The 13,505-nt window shown below is 55.3% G+C and overlaps 1 protein-coding gene across 2 annotated transcripts in view; it reads right to left on the minus strand.

Annotated features, from left to right (window-relative positions):
• Positions 1–13,505, minus strand: part of PTPRN2 (protein tyrosine phosphatase receptor type N2) — a 326,344-nt gene that overhangs the window by 50,968 nt on the left and 261,871 nt on the right. For both annotated transcript variants that reach the window (XM_045578276.1, XM_045578275.1), the window contains exon 14: positions 1,394–1,541. In XM_045578276.1, coding sequence (XP_045434232.1) covers positions 1,394–1,541 — 148 coding nt within the window. The remainder of the gene's footprint in view (positions 1–1,393; positions 1,542–13,505) is intronic.

Consider the following 13,505-nt stretch of genomic DNA (forward strand, 5'->3'; position numbering starts at 1 on the left):
AGTCCACGCCGCCCAGGGGTGGGGAAGGGACGCTGCGGTGGCATTGCTCTTGGCGCCTGGTGGCTGCACCTGGCCAGCACCCGCAGGCACCAGGGCCTCGAGGCTGCAGAGCCCGCTGCCTGCCGGGACGGCCACCTCGGGCCTCCCCGCCCGCCCCAGGTTACTCTGTCAGGGTTTTGTCAATGGCTTGCAGGTGTAGCTGAGCTTATAGAATGCATGGATGGAGAGCATGGAGCAGGAGGAACCGGGAACTGGGGGTGAAAACCTCCCAGAGAGCGCACGGCAGGACGGCGCAGGACGGCACAGGCCCACGTCGGGCTCACAGCAGAAAGACCCACGCTCGCAAGCCAGCGTGGCCTGCCCACAGCAAACTCCCACCGCCAGGCGAGGGGGCCGTGAGGGAGGTACTGCCTGAGGCCGCGGGTGGGGGTCCTCAGGCTGGCCCCACCCGCTCACGCCAAGGCTCTCCCGCAGGGCTGTGGCGACACGCCAGCATGAGAGACGCCCCGGGTCCCCATCCGGCGGGGGGTCCTCCTGATAGTTTCCCTCCAGCCGGAGGAGGGGCTGTGAGCGGGAGAGGGATGGCCCTTTATCCACCCCCCCAGGCGTGTGGACTCTCTGTCCCCCCCACCCCCCAGCAGGGCTGCTCCTCACGCCCCTCGGCGCGCTGCCCGAACTGGTCAGCACGGCGGCCTTTCCGACTCCCAGGAAGGAGGTGGCTCCTGCCCGAGGCTCCGGCTCTGGTCAGAGGGGCTCGCCGCAGCCGGGCCTGGTCCCTGTGTCTGCGCAACGCCAGAGGGCTGTACCGCCCTGGGCCCTGGTGTCTGGGCTCCACAGGGGAGGTGCCGGGAAGGGCTTGGGGCTGACACCGCCACCAGACCTGCCAGCCCAGCCGCACCTGACCCGGCGCCCCCGAGATCTGCTTCTTCCCAACTGCCCTCCGTCCGGGTCCGAGGACAGAGGGCTCACCGGAGTCTGTCACCCGTCCCTGGCACACAGTAGGTGCTTAATAAATAGCTGTTGGTGGGGCTTTTCTTTCTGCTTTTCCACTGTCAGTGGTTCCTGGCCAGGTAGCGTCCACAGGGGATGCTGCCCACGGCCGGCACCATGCCATCCCCTCCAGCCCTCACAGTGCCTTGTTGCTGGGGCAACCGATGCTCCCGCTGCGACGACCAGGCTGTGAGGGACCCACGGCACCAGGACAGCCCCCTGGGCTGTGGTTTCAGGCCGGGATGGCCTCACGGGGAGCCACACTGCTGCTCAGTGGGGTCAGGCTGCAGCAGGGAGGGCAGTGGGGGTGGGTGGGGTGGGGAGGGGCCTCCCGGCGTGAGCCTGACATGGGGACGGGGGAGACAGGTTCGCCTGCCCGCCCTCCCCGGCGCCCGGTACGCACAGGCCAGCACCGCCGGGCAGCGGTTCTTGGGCGCGTTCTCCTCCCGCTGGGCCACGAGCGTGCTGCTGGGCTCCGCCTGGTACGCGCACAGCGCCTCCCACTCCTGCTCCAGCCGGTTCTTGTTCCGCAGGTGGTCCTCCATGTAGGCCTGCAACGGGAAGAGCGTCAGGGCGCGGCCCGCACCCCATGCACAACCAGGGCGCCGCCCCCGGGCCTGGCCTTCGGGAGGGGGACGGGCTGCGGGCCCAGCGCAGACAGGCGCTCCCCACCCCCTGGGCCAGAGGGAGGGGGACAGGCTGCGGGCCCAGCGCAGACAGGCGCTCCCCCCCTCCCCCCTGGGCCAGAGGGAGGGGGACAGGCTGCGGGCCCAGCGCAGACAGGCGCTCCCCCCCCCCCCCTGGGCCAGAGGGCTCTGTCCGTGCAGACCCAGCCCGGGCCACCGCCCCTCGCTGCCAGGACAGGACGGGAGGGCCAGGCCAGGGCAGAGGTGCTGGAGGGGCAGCGAACGGGCTCTCCCTCAGGGCGGCTGCTTGCGCCAGGCTGGAGGCATAGGCCGGGTCGGGAGGGCGGCCGGGAGCAGGTGTGGGCCCGGAGCCACGCTGGCGGGGTCTGGAGGGCTGGCGGGTGTCGGGGGGTTCGGGAGCAGGTCTGGGCTCCAAACAGGAGGATGCTGCTGGGAGGGGACGGATACCGCTGCACAGAACAGCCGTGTCCCGGGACACCGGGAGGCCCGGAGCGCGCCTCGGTGAACGTTGGAGGTGAAGCCACTTTCTTTTCCCAGGAACCACCGTGTGCAGGTGCCACAGTGTGATCTACAATAGATCGAGGCCCAGGCCCAAACGTGTGCATGGTCCCTCCCTTCCCCCTCGGCCGCCCTGCCCAGCTCCCGGCGAACTCCTGGTCGAGGGACAGTGCTTTTATTTTACAGGCTTGCTCCCGAGAGTACACGCACTGTCTGATATTTCATGTGTCCACTCGGAGCACACTGAGGCCGTTCACTCAGAGCACACCTCAGGGAGGAGCGGGTGGCAGGGATCCCCACAAGGTGGCCTTGCCGGAGCGGTGGCTGGTGGGCAGGAGAGGGCCCTCAGTGCCTACATGAGCCCTGGCCTTTGTCCAAATGACCTGGACTCTCCACCCCAATAAGGCCTTCCCCCATTGGACTCCCTCCCCCAGTCATCCCACCCTCTGCACCTGGTTCATGCTGATCCCCCTTAATGACTCTGTCCAAAGGTCAAGGTCAGTGCCAGCGAGCCTCCTCTCAAGTCTGACCAGGACATGCCTGTCGACACCGGTCTGATCTGCCTTACCGACAACCCCCAGCTCAGTCACTTACTGTTATTTTATTTACTTATTATTATTTTAAATATATTTCATTGATTCTTCACAGAGAGGAAGGGAGAGGGAGAGAGAGCCAGAAACATCGATGAGAGAGAAACATCAATCAGCTGCCTCCTGTACACCCCTCACTGGGGATGTGCCCACAACCAAGGTACATGCCCTTGACTGGAATCGAACCTGGGACCTTTGAGTCTGCAGGCCAACGCTCCATTCACTGAGCCAAACCGGTTAGGGTTATTATTATTTTTGTTAACCCTCACCTGAGGAAATTTTTTTTACTGATTCTTTTTAGAGAGAGTGGATGGGAAGGAGGAAGAGACAGAGAGAGAGAGGGAGAGAGAGAAAGAGAGAGAGAGAGAGAGAGAGAGAGAGAGAGAGAGAGAGAGAGAGAGAGAGAGAGAAACATTGATGAGAGAGACACATTGATGGTTGCTTCCTGCAATCCCAACCTAGGCCGGGGATTGGACCTGCAACTGGACCCTTGAGCAGGAATCAAACCCTTGGTCCTTTGGTGAGCAGGCCACTGCTCTAACCAATGAGCGACTAGCCACTTACTGTTTTATTGATTTTTAAAATCTTTATTGTTGAGATTACTACAGATGTCCCTCTTTTCCCCCCATTACCCTTCCTCCACCCAGTTCCCATCCCGCCCCAGGCCTTTACCACCCTATTGTCTATGCCCATGGGTAATGCATGTATGGCTGTAAGTTCTTTGTTAGCCTGTTCCACCACCCCCTCCCCCTCCCGAGATTCATCGGGTTCTATGACTGGATCTATTTTATTCATGTGACTAGAGGCCTGGTGCATGGATTCGCGCACTGGTGGGGTCCCTCTGTGCTGCCTGTGGGGATCAGGCTCAAAAAGGAATCCGACATCCCCTGAGTGACAGAAGTGCGTGAAGCCGGCCAGGGAGGAGCCGCTCTCTCTCATTCCCGTCAGCTGGGTGTCTGCCTTTGTCTTCCGCCACCGCTGCCCCTTGCATCTGCTGTCTGCTGCACCCAGCTATGGAGAAGTGGGTCCCTAGGGCAGAGCTCCCATGGCCTCGCTAGGGAGGCGTGCAGAAGTGGGGTGAGTGCCTGAGGGGTACCCTGGGCAGATCAGGGAGTCATGGCATCTGTGTGGCAAGGCTACCCACTTTGTGCCCTTCCTGCAAGTTCTGGGCTGGCTCCGGCTGATAGGAGGGGGCAGGCTCTGGGGATGGAGTTCATGGTCTCTTTTTCCCTCCCTCTGTCCCTTGGTCCCAGCTTCCCGGGGAGGACGTGGTGGAAGGATTGACAGGGGTCAGGGGTCGGGGGTGCCACACCTCCAGAGCGGTGCCTGGGCAGCGGCTGAGTTTGGCCGATGGCCCAGCCTCCCCATGGGAACTGCAGCACATCCCCACCTGTTTGCGACCTTTCATAGACTCAGTCGCCTGTTTCTCTCTTCATCTAAGTGGGTCCGTGCACGTCACAGATATATAGCTTTTATATAGATAGATTCCTTGTTTTGCTCATTAGATTTCTTGTTCCTTTATTTTGACTTTTAGATTCAATTGTTGATAGATATGTATTTATTGCCAATTGTTCATATTTATTTTGTGTGTGTTCATATTTTTTTATCTTTCTTCCTTCTCCTCCTCCTTCTCCCCCTTCACTTCTTCCTCATTCTCTTCCTCCTTCTCCTTCTCCTTCTTTCTCTTCTTAAAAAAGACCTTTCAACATTTCACATAATACTGGTTTGGTGATGATGAACTCTTAGCCTTTCCTTTTAAAAAAAATTCTTTATTGATTAAAGTATTAAATATGCCTCCCCCCCCCCCATTGATCTCTCCCAGCCACACCTATCCTCCCCTTTAGCTTTTTCTTGTCTGTGAAGCACTCTCTGACCTTCAATTCTAAGTGAGTGCTTTGCTGCATAATCTGTTATAGATCCTTGCTGTTTATAGCTTTGACTATTTCTTGCCACTCCCTTCTGGCTTGCAAAATTTCTGTTGAATAATTAGCTGACAATCATATGGGCACTTCCTTATAAGTCATTATCTGTTTTTCTTTTGCTGCTTTTAATATTCTCTCTTTGTCTTTAATCCTTGGTATTTCAATTATGATGTGTCTTGGTGTGAGCCTCTTTGTGCTTCCTGGACTTTGAAGTCTATTTCTTTTACCAGGTAGGGGAAGTTTTGTCATTATTTTTTCAAATAGGGTTTCAATACCTTATTCTCTCTCTTCTTCTTCAGGCACCCCCATAAGGTGTATGTTGCTTGAAGTTGTCCCAGAAATTCCTTATTCTATCTTTATATTTTTGGATTATTTTTTTCTTTCTTTTTTTTTTTAACATACAATTATTTATTTTTAAAATATATATATGTATATATATTTTTTAATATAAAAATATATATTTTATTGATTTTTTTACAGAGCGAAAGAGATAGGGATAGAGAGTTAGAAATATCAATGAGAGAGAAACATCAATCAGCGGCCTCCTGCATGCCCCCTACTGGGGATGTGCCTGCAACCAAGGTACATGCCCTTGACCAGAATCGAACCTGGGACCCGTCAGTCCACAGGCTGATGCTCTATCCACTGAGCCACACCAGTTAGGGCTGGATTCTTTTTTCTTTTTGATCTTCTGGTTGGGTGTTTTTTGCTTCCTCATATTACAAACCATTGATTTGATTCTTGAAATCCTCTATTCTACTGTTGGTTCCCTGTAAATTATTCTTCATTTCAGTTAGTGTATCCTCCATTTTTGACTGGTCCTTTTTCACGACATTGACGTTCTCACTAAGATCCTTAAAATTATCACTAAGATCTTTAAAGTCTCACTAAGTCCCCTAAAGCTCTCATTAAGTTCCTTGAGCATCCTTATAACCATTGCTTTGAACTCTGTATCAGTAGTTTGCTTGCTTTCATTTCATTTAGTTCTTTTCTGGAGATTTCTCCATTTCTTTCATTTGTGACATGTTTCTTTGTGTCCACATTTTGGCTTCTTCCCTGTGTTTGCTTCTATGTGTTAAGTAGAGCTATGTTTCCTGGAGTTGGTAGAGTGGCCTTGTGTAGTAGGTTTCCTGTAGGTTCCAGTGGCTCAGCCTCCCCAGTCACCTAAGCTGGGCCCTAAGTGCACCCCTGTATGGGCTACGAGCACAGTTTTGTTATAGTTCAGCCTTGATTGCTGTTGGTGTCAGTGGGAGGAGTTGACCTCTGGGCCAATTGACTATGAGGACCAGCTGTGACTACAGTGGAAGAGCTGCTGTGCAGGAGACACCCTTCTGGAGAAAGCCTTGCTTCTATGGGGCTTTGGTGCTCACTAAGTCTGTCCCTTGAGTGTGTTCCTTGTGAACATGTAGAGTTGTAATCTGGTGTGGTCTGAAGCTGTATACTGGGTGCACTGCCTCTGGGAGGTGCAAAGTCAGCCACTGCCTGCGGCCAGCCATCAGGAGCTACAGAGCGATCTGCAGATCTGCCATTCAGATGGAAAAGTTGCTACAAACATTTTGGGTGAAGCTGCAATTGGGTGGCATGGGGGTCAGGAGTCACCAGTGCTGAGCGAACAGTGTGAGCCAGGCTGATGGAGACTCAGATATGGCTACTAGTCAGCTCTGTGATGGGAGAGGTCCCAGAATAAGAACAATGACCGCTACCAGCACTTGTGTCTGGAAGAAAGCTGCCCCCTAGTTCCTGCCCCGATGCCAGACAGTCCAGTTCCTCCCTATATATCCCAGGCTCTCTCCAAGCAATTGCCCCAGCACTGGAGCTCAGAGGGAGTGGGACCATGTAAGTTTGTGCACTGGCCCTTTAAAAGGAACTGCTTGGGTATCCAGCAGCCTCTGTGTCATTCAGCCTCAATCCCCACTAGTTTTTATAGCCCAAAGTTAAAGGGACTTCTCTTCCCAGCGCTGGAACCCTGGGCTGTGGGTTTGGTGTGGGGCCCCTTGATCCCCACAGGAAGACTCTCGCCACAACACCCCTCTCGATTAAAAACCAGCCACGCACAAAAAGGCAGGCCCCGCATGAGTGTTGGACCAGCCCGTTCCGTCTCCACCCCTCCTACCAGTCTCGATGCACTTTCTTCTTTACTTCTCTAGCGGACTTCCACTCCGCCAGCTCCCAGGCGGGTTCGGATGGCGGCAGCTCTGTGTTTTATTGTAATTCTGATGTGGTTGTGGGAAAGGCACTTGCCTACGCCGTTTGGTTCCTCTCCAGACACTTCCGGTTTAAAGCCTGTCTCTGGGAGGTCAGCCGTTCTCCTGGGCGACAGGATCTTCCTCTTCTCGGGGCCACTTGTTTTGAGAAGGGGGGTCACTTAGCATGTGGTTTGGGCAAATGGTCAATATTGTGAAATGATTGCAGCCTGGAACTTTGTAATTGGAATCACAGAGGACAATTTTATATCCATGATGAGCATCCAAACGAATTTGCTTTCAGATCTTTTGAAATTTGGAAGAATCACCCAGGAAAGTAACTCAGGGCTTGGTTTCCTTGTTTCCTCTCTGCCTCCTCCTTTCTGGGTGATGCAAGCAGCACCGACATGCCCAGCAGGAGGGCCACGTTCGAATGCCAGCCGGTAAATGCGGGCGCAGTGGCGTTCAGGTCATCTCCCCGTGCTCTTCTTCTCCAAGTCTGTTCCTCCCTCTGAGTTGGACCTGGCACGGTCTGTCCCCACTTCTCAGGGTCCTGCTCACAGGGATGGAACTGTGCAGTCACCGTTAAGGAGCTGGGCATTTCTAGAACCTGTCGACACAATGGGCTGCGAGCTCCAGGTGCTAGGGGACTCATTAAGACCAATGTGCCTCACTCCGCACGGTCCTACCCTGGGGCTGCACATGGCGTGCTGTTCACAGTGCTGGCATAGCCGGCCAGGGACAGGAGCTAGCTAGGTGCTGATGGTGCGGGAGCCCCGGGTGCTGGTGCAGGAGTGACCCCACACCACATCCTGAGAATGCAAATGTCAGAGTGGCTGCTCAGTGCTAACTGGCCGAGCTAACTCAGGAGCTGGACGCAGCTGCTGCTGCTTGCCATGTGGGGCACAGGGAGCCCGCTCCTTGCCTTTGCGAGTTGCTCTCCACACTCCCCGCATCCAGAGGGCAGGCAGAGGTTCTGGAAGGGTCCTGGTGGGAAGAACACCAGGTGTGCTGGCACAGCCCACACGCGACCACGGCGTCCCGAGGCGTCGGCACCCACTCCACACGGAGCCAGGGATGGCCCAGCATGCCCCACCTCTCCGTGTGTTTCTTTCATTTATCACTGTTTTGAGAGGAGGTGTTTCAGACCACGCTTGAGATGAGGAATTGCTACAACTGAAAGCAAGCTGCTGACGAGTGACGAGTGAAGGTGATTTCCAGTGGACAGAGCTTCCGAGTCCGCCCCAGATGACGCTGTCACAGGCAGCGTCTACTGGTGTCAACTCCTGGGATCAGCTTCCAGGTCCCTGGTCAGCCCCACGCCCCTACCTCCTGTCTCTGAATGCTGAGGTCGGGGTGTGGGCACCCCAGTCCATGGTGCTGGGGTCCCCTTACAGATTCTGGCAGCCAATGGGCTCACTGAGCTCACGTTAATACAGAGACTTCCAAGCATTAGGGCCTTTGAGAGAAAGTCCCCGGCTCACACCTCACACCTCACACCTCACACCTTTTCGGCGGAGAAGGGGAGTGAGCAGATGCCCGTGGCAGAAACGAGGCACAGTGGGGCAGGGCACACCATGCTGGTGCTGATGAGCTGCGGAACTGTCTGTGTTATTTAAACCCTTTTTGCAATTGAGCTACACAGGCTAGGTCTTTAATTCCCCCCCCCCCCCCACTATATTTTATTGATTTTCCACAGAGAGGAAGGAAGAGGGATAGAGAGCTAGAAATGTCGATGAGAGAGAAACATCGACCAGCTGCCTCCTGCCCCCCCCCCCCCGGGGATGTGCCCACAACCACAGTACATGCCCTTGACCAGAATCGAACCTGGGACCTTTCAGTCCACAGATCGATGCTCTATCCACTGAGCCAAACCGGTTTTGACTAGGTCTTGAATTTTTAAAAAAATAGATTATTGGGGCGATATTGGTTCATAGCATTATACAATTTCAGGTATAGCTTTGTGGTACGACATCTGTGTATTCTATTGTGTGTTCACCTCCCAGGTCTGGTCACCTTTAGTTTAGCAGCAAAGGGAGGCCATGGGGAGGTTTGAGGTAAGAGGCACGTGGCGATAAGATGCTTTTAAAAGGTCACTGGTGCCAGGCGGGCTGGTGCACAAGCTGAGACCATCCATATGGATCCAGTGGCTGAGGCTGGGGTGGAGTGAGGGTAGAAGCGGGTAGAGCTGCTGGGATTGGCTAACAGAGCAAAGGAGAGAATTTTCATTTATTTAATGTAAATTCAGCTTATTTCACCATCTCACCTTTCTTCTTGATGCTTCTTGATTTCTGCAACCCTTTAGCTTGTAAAATATTCTGTAATTGTCTCACCTCTCCATCCCTCAGACAGCCACGGCGAGGCGAGCGCTCTGCCTTAATTCTCCTGAAGTCAAAGCCTGCACCCACACCTGAGAGGCACCCGGCAGCGCCAGCGCCAGCGCGTTTGCACTTTGTCACGTGGACAGCGTGTCTGGACTTCGATCTCTGTCATCTTAGCCAATGCATGGGTCTCAGAGAAGACATTTGCCCAAAATACCAGAGAAAATTAATAGCCAATAGCTTAACCCTAAACTCAGTTCTGTGACTGCAGGAGCGGGTGGGCTCAGTGTCCTAGGACCCGTTCGGGCCGAGAGCAACCAGAGAGGAGACTGAGGGACAGACCCGCTAAGAGTGACTGCACTCCGGTGTGGGCAGCAGCCGCGCTCCGGCCCAGCGGGGCCTGGCACACGCCATGCCCTGGGAGTGCTGCTCCTCCAGGCCAGCTCCGGAGCTGCCGGACCGGAACGCTGCCTCCCCGTTCACAGTGGGGGCTCTGACCAGCGGCCGCACCTTTGCCGCAGGGCGCGCTCAGGGCGAAGGAGTAAACAGGAGGTGCATCCTCCGCTCCAGAGGCCCCCCTGTAGCAGGAAGCACTCGGTGAAGGAGGCCAGGGTGTGCCCCAGCTCCGTGGCCACGGGTGCTCGGTGTCAGGCACGAGGGTGAAGGTCACGCCGGGGCCACTGAGCTGCCGCAGTGACCGGACGGGACCATTTTGGACAAATAGGTCCAGTGCTTCGTCGGACACGTTTTCTTTAATGACAGTGATTGTCTCAGTATCACATGAGCACTCAGAAGGGTGGAAGACAGCTCCCGGTGCTAATGAGCAAACTGTGATTTCTTCTAGAATGTTCTCAGACATTTAAAATTTTCCAGCTGTGGCTCCGAGGCTCTCGCCTTCCCGGCTGTGTGGGAAGACTGTGATCCATTCTGGGGCACACGGCAGCTCGATCCTGTAAAATACTCATGTGCTTCCGGGATGTCTGCACCCTGCTGACAAACGCAGACGCAGTCACACGGAGACTCAGACAATGGCTATTTTAATGGCAAATGCTTCTGCCAAGCCTCTTTCCACTAAACATTTTCTTCAGAATTATTTTCATTAAGAAGTTGAACAATTTCCACATTAGCTGCTAATCCCCTGTCATTTAAAAGTCTGCTGATAAAATTCTTTGCTTGTCATTCCAATAGTGGGAACGATTACCGACGGCTTCCGGCCTGCCGGCGGCAGCGCGGTCAGCTTCGTGGCCTCCCGGCCGCGTGCGGTCAATTACAGCCACTGAGGCGCGTGTGCCAGCCAGAGCCGCTCGGCCAGGCCGCCGCCTCCACACGCCTCCGTATCTCGCTTCCTTCTGGGACTTGGCCCCCAGACAAAAAACCCACCGCCACTGACAATGTCGGGTTTTAAATGTGAGTCTGTGGCTGCTTCAATGAACACATGTCTGAAGAAAAATTAACTAGGTTTTATGTTAGTTCTACTAATTTTTGCCTTTTAAAAGTTTAAAATAGCTACCCAAGGCATCATAAACTCCTGAACTATATAGCTGCTTCTCAAACAACACTTTACCGGTGATGCCCTGGCCGGTGTGCTCAGTGGTTAGAGTGCCGGCAGCATACTGAAGGGCCTCAGGTTTGATTCTCAGTCAAGGGCACATACCTGGGTTGCAAATTTGATCCCCAGCCCAGCTGGTGTGTGTGCGGGAGGCAACCAATTGATGTGCTTCTTTCACATCAATGTTTCTCTCTCTCCCTCCCTCCCTTTTGCACGCTCTTTAAAAACCAATGGAAAAAGTCTCCTCAGGTGAGGATTAACAACAACAACAACAAAAAGACATAGATAAGGTGTCTTGTTTCTACCCATGATCTGTTCTCCTTCAAAGATAAGTGAGAAACAGTGGAAAAGTGGGAAGAAACCACATAAAACTTGAAGAGATAAATCCAATCATTCTAATTTTTAAAATGGATATTAGAGAAGAGGAAAGGAGAGAGAGGTGGATTTGTTGCTCTGCTTATTCACGCACTCATTGGTGGCTCCTTGAATGTGCCCTGACTGGGGATTGAGCCTGCAGCCTTGGCCTGTGCGGTGCGCTCTAACCACTGGGCACACGGCCAGGGCCCCTCTGTCGTTCTAAGTGGACTGCACGCCCCTCACCCGCCCTCACCAGGTCGCACCCGCCCTCTCTCACTCCCTGGATCGCTGCGTTTGGGAGCTTTCGCACAGAGCTCATGGACCTGCCCGGAGCATGGGTTTCTGAGACTGACGCGGACCAGACATCAGGACGGTTACCCCGCTAACGCCTGTTTCTGTCTCCTGTTTATGAACCACTGGGAATGGGAAAGATGGATTTCAAGTACGTGTTTTGCAGCAACTTTTATTAATATGAATGAGTACACAGTCCTTATTAAGTGAGGAAATAAAATTTGGATTTTGCCTCCACCATGTCCATTTGACACGTGAAATACACTTGCAGCTGGAGTTTCTTAGAAATTCCACTGATGCACAGAAAGCAGCCGCGGTCCGAGGCACCAACCCCGGAGGGGCCTCCAGACCCAACAGATCCTGGGGAAACGACCCCTCCGAGGAAACGGGGGCGCGGGGGCCACTGCGATGGAGAAATGGGGCTCCTGCTAGTTCCAGTGCCGGCACGGTGGCCGCCTCACTGGCGCTCAGAGGCAGCCTCCGCGGGCTGCGTGTGCTGATGCCACCTCCTCCCGCCGAAGGTCAATTCAACAGCAATTCCAGGTCGCGCCACAGCAGCAGCCCTCGGGGACCCCCACTGTCACCGTCACCACCCTCCGACCCAGAGGAGGCCCAGAGGAGACCTTTTTGCCGGAAAGATGAGACAACGGTTATCACAGGGACCTTTCAGGCGGAGGAAAGAGGAGGGACGGTTGCCTAGCAACGCAGACAGCTTCTTCCCCATTACAAAGCCCAGATCTTTTCTTAGAACAGCCTTTATGTTCCCTGCCTGCGATGTGCTCATTATGATTCCCGAGGATGTGTTTAGGAGAAGAGCGTTTCAGCGAGTGGTGTGAGGCCCAGGAGAGGGCGGAGGCGGAGTGCGCTCTCCTGCCCGATGGCAGGCACCAGGTCCACACACAGGCGGAGCGGGCAGGATCCCAACAGCACTCAGGGGGCACAGCTTTCTCCTCCCCTTCTTCCTTCTCCCTCTCCCTCCATCCCTCCTTCTCCCTTCCTTCCCTCCTTCATCCCCCCCTCCTTCCTTCCTTCTTCTCTTCTCTCTCTCTCTCTCTCTCTTATTTGCTATTATTTTTAACCCTCACTGAGGATATGTTTATTGATTTTAGAGATAGGGAGAGGGATAGAGAAACATCGTTGTGAGAAACATCAATCCATTGCCTCTGTATGTGCCCCAAATGGGGATCAAACTGACAACCCAGGTATGTGCCCTGACCGGGACTTGAGCCCACGACCTTTCAGTGTATGGCATGATGCTCCAACCCACTAAGCAGCCCAGCCAGGCCAAGCACTTTGGTTTTTAATTCCTAATGTGCAGTAAGATAAGAATAGGAGCATAGAAATGTCATCAATACTGGAACAGCTCACACAAGATCAAAAATGCATCTTCTCTTCACCAACCAAACTTGCTAAGAGGCACAGAGCCCGGAGCCGAGCCTGCGCAGGCCTTCCTGTCAGCAGCGAACAGCTGCCTCCCGCGGAGAAAGGGACAGCGAGGGCCAGGGTCAGCCGCAGTCACCGAGCCCGGCCAGCGTGCCTCCTCCGAGGCTGTGAGACGAGGAGCTGGAAGCAGAGAGAGAGCGATCCAGCGGAAGCCGTGTGCCCGGTTTGGGTGGAGCGTTAGGGAGGAGACTATGCAGGACATTTTCCGTCTTCTTTCCAGCTCCGCGCAGCAATGACGCACCGTGCGTTTGCGAGGTGCGGGGCGCAGTGGGCATGGATCCCACACGCCACCCTCTGCCTCCTGCTCCAGCTCAGCAGCCAGAGCCTGCACCCAGCCCCGCCCACACGTGTGCGCCGGGTCCCCGTGCCGCCAGCCTGGGCATGCGGAGCCACCGACGCCCGTCACAGGCAGCCGGCGCTCAGGCACACGGTGTGCGTGTCTGCGGAGGGAGGTGAGCGGAGCCGGCAAGGCACAGCGCGGCCCTCAGAGCCTCCTCCCTCGCAGGCCGTGACGTGGCCGGCAGGGGTGAACCGGCGGCAGCGCACGCTGGCCCCGGGCTCTCTGGTTCGGCTGGCCTTGGGCGTAGAAGGCGGGGCCTGCTGACCAGCGCTAGGCACACACGGGGCTCTGTGCCCACAGGGCCCCGTGGGGCTGACCGGCTCCTCCTGGAGCGGGAGAGTGTCCCAGGGCAGGCGCCGAGGCCTCGAGGACAG

The sequence above is a fragment of the Pipistrellus kuhlii genome, unplaced genomic scaffold, assembly GCF_014108245.1.
Source record: "Pipistrellus kuhlii isolate mPipKuh1 unplaced genomic scaffold, mPipKuh1.p scaffold_m20_p_94, whole genome shotgun sequence".
NCBI classification, from domain to species: domain Eukaryota; kingdom Metazoa; phylum Chordata; class Mammalia; order Chiroptera; family Vespertilionidae; genus Pipistrellus; species Pipistrellus kuhlii.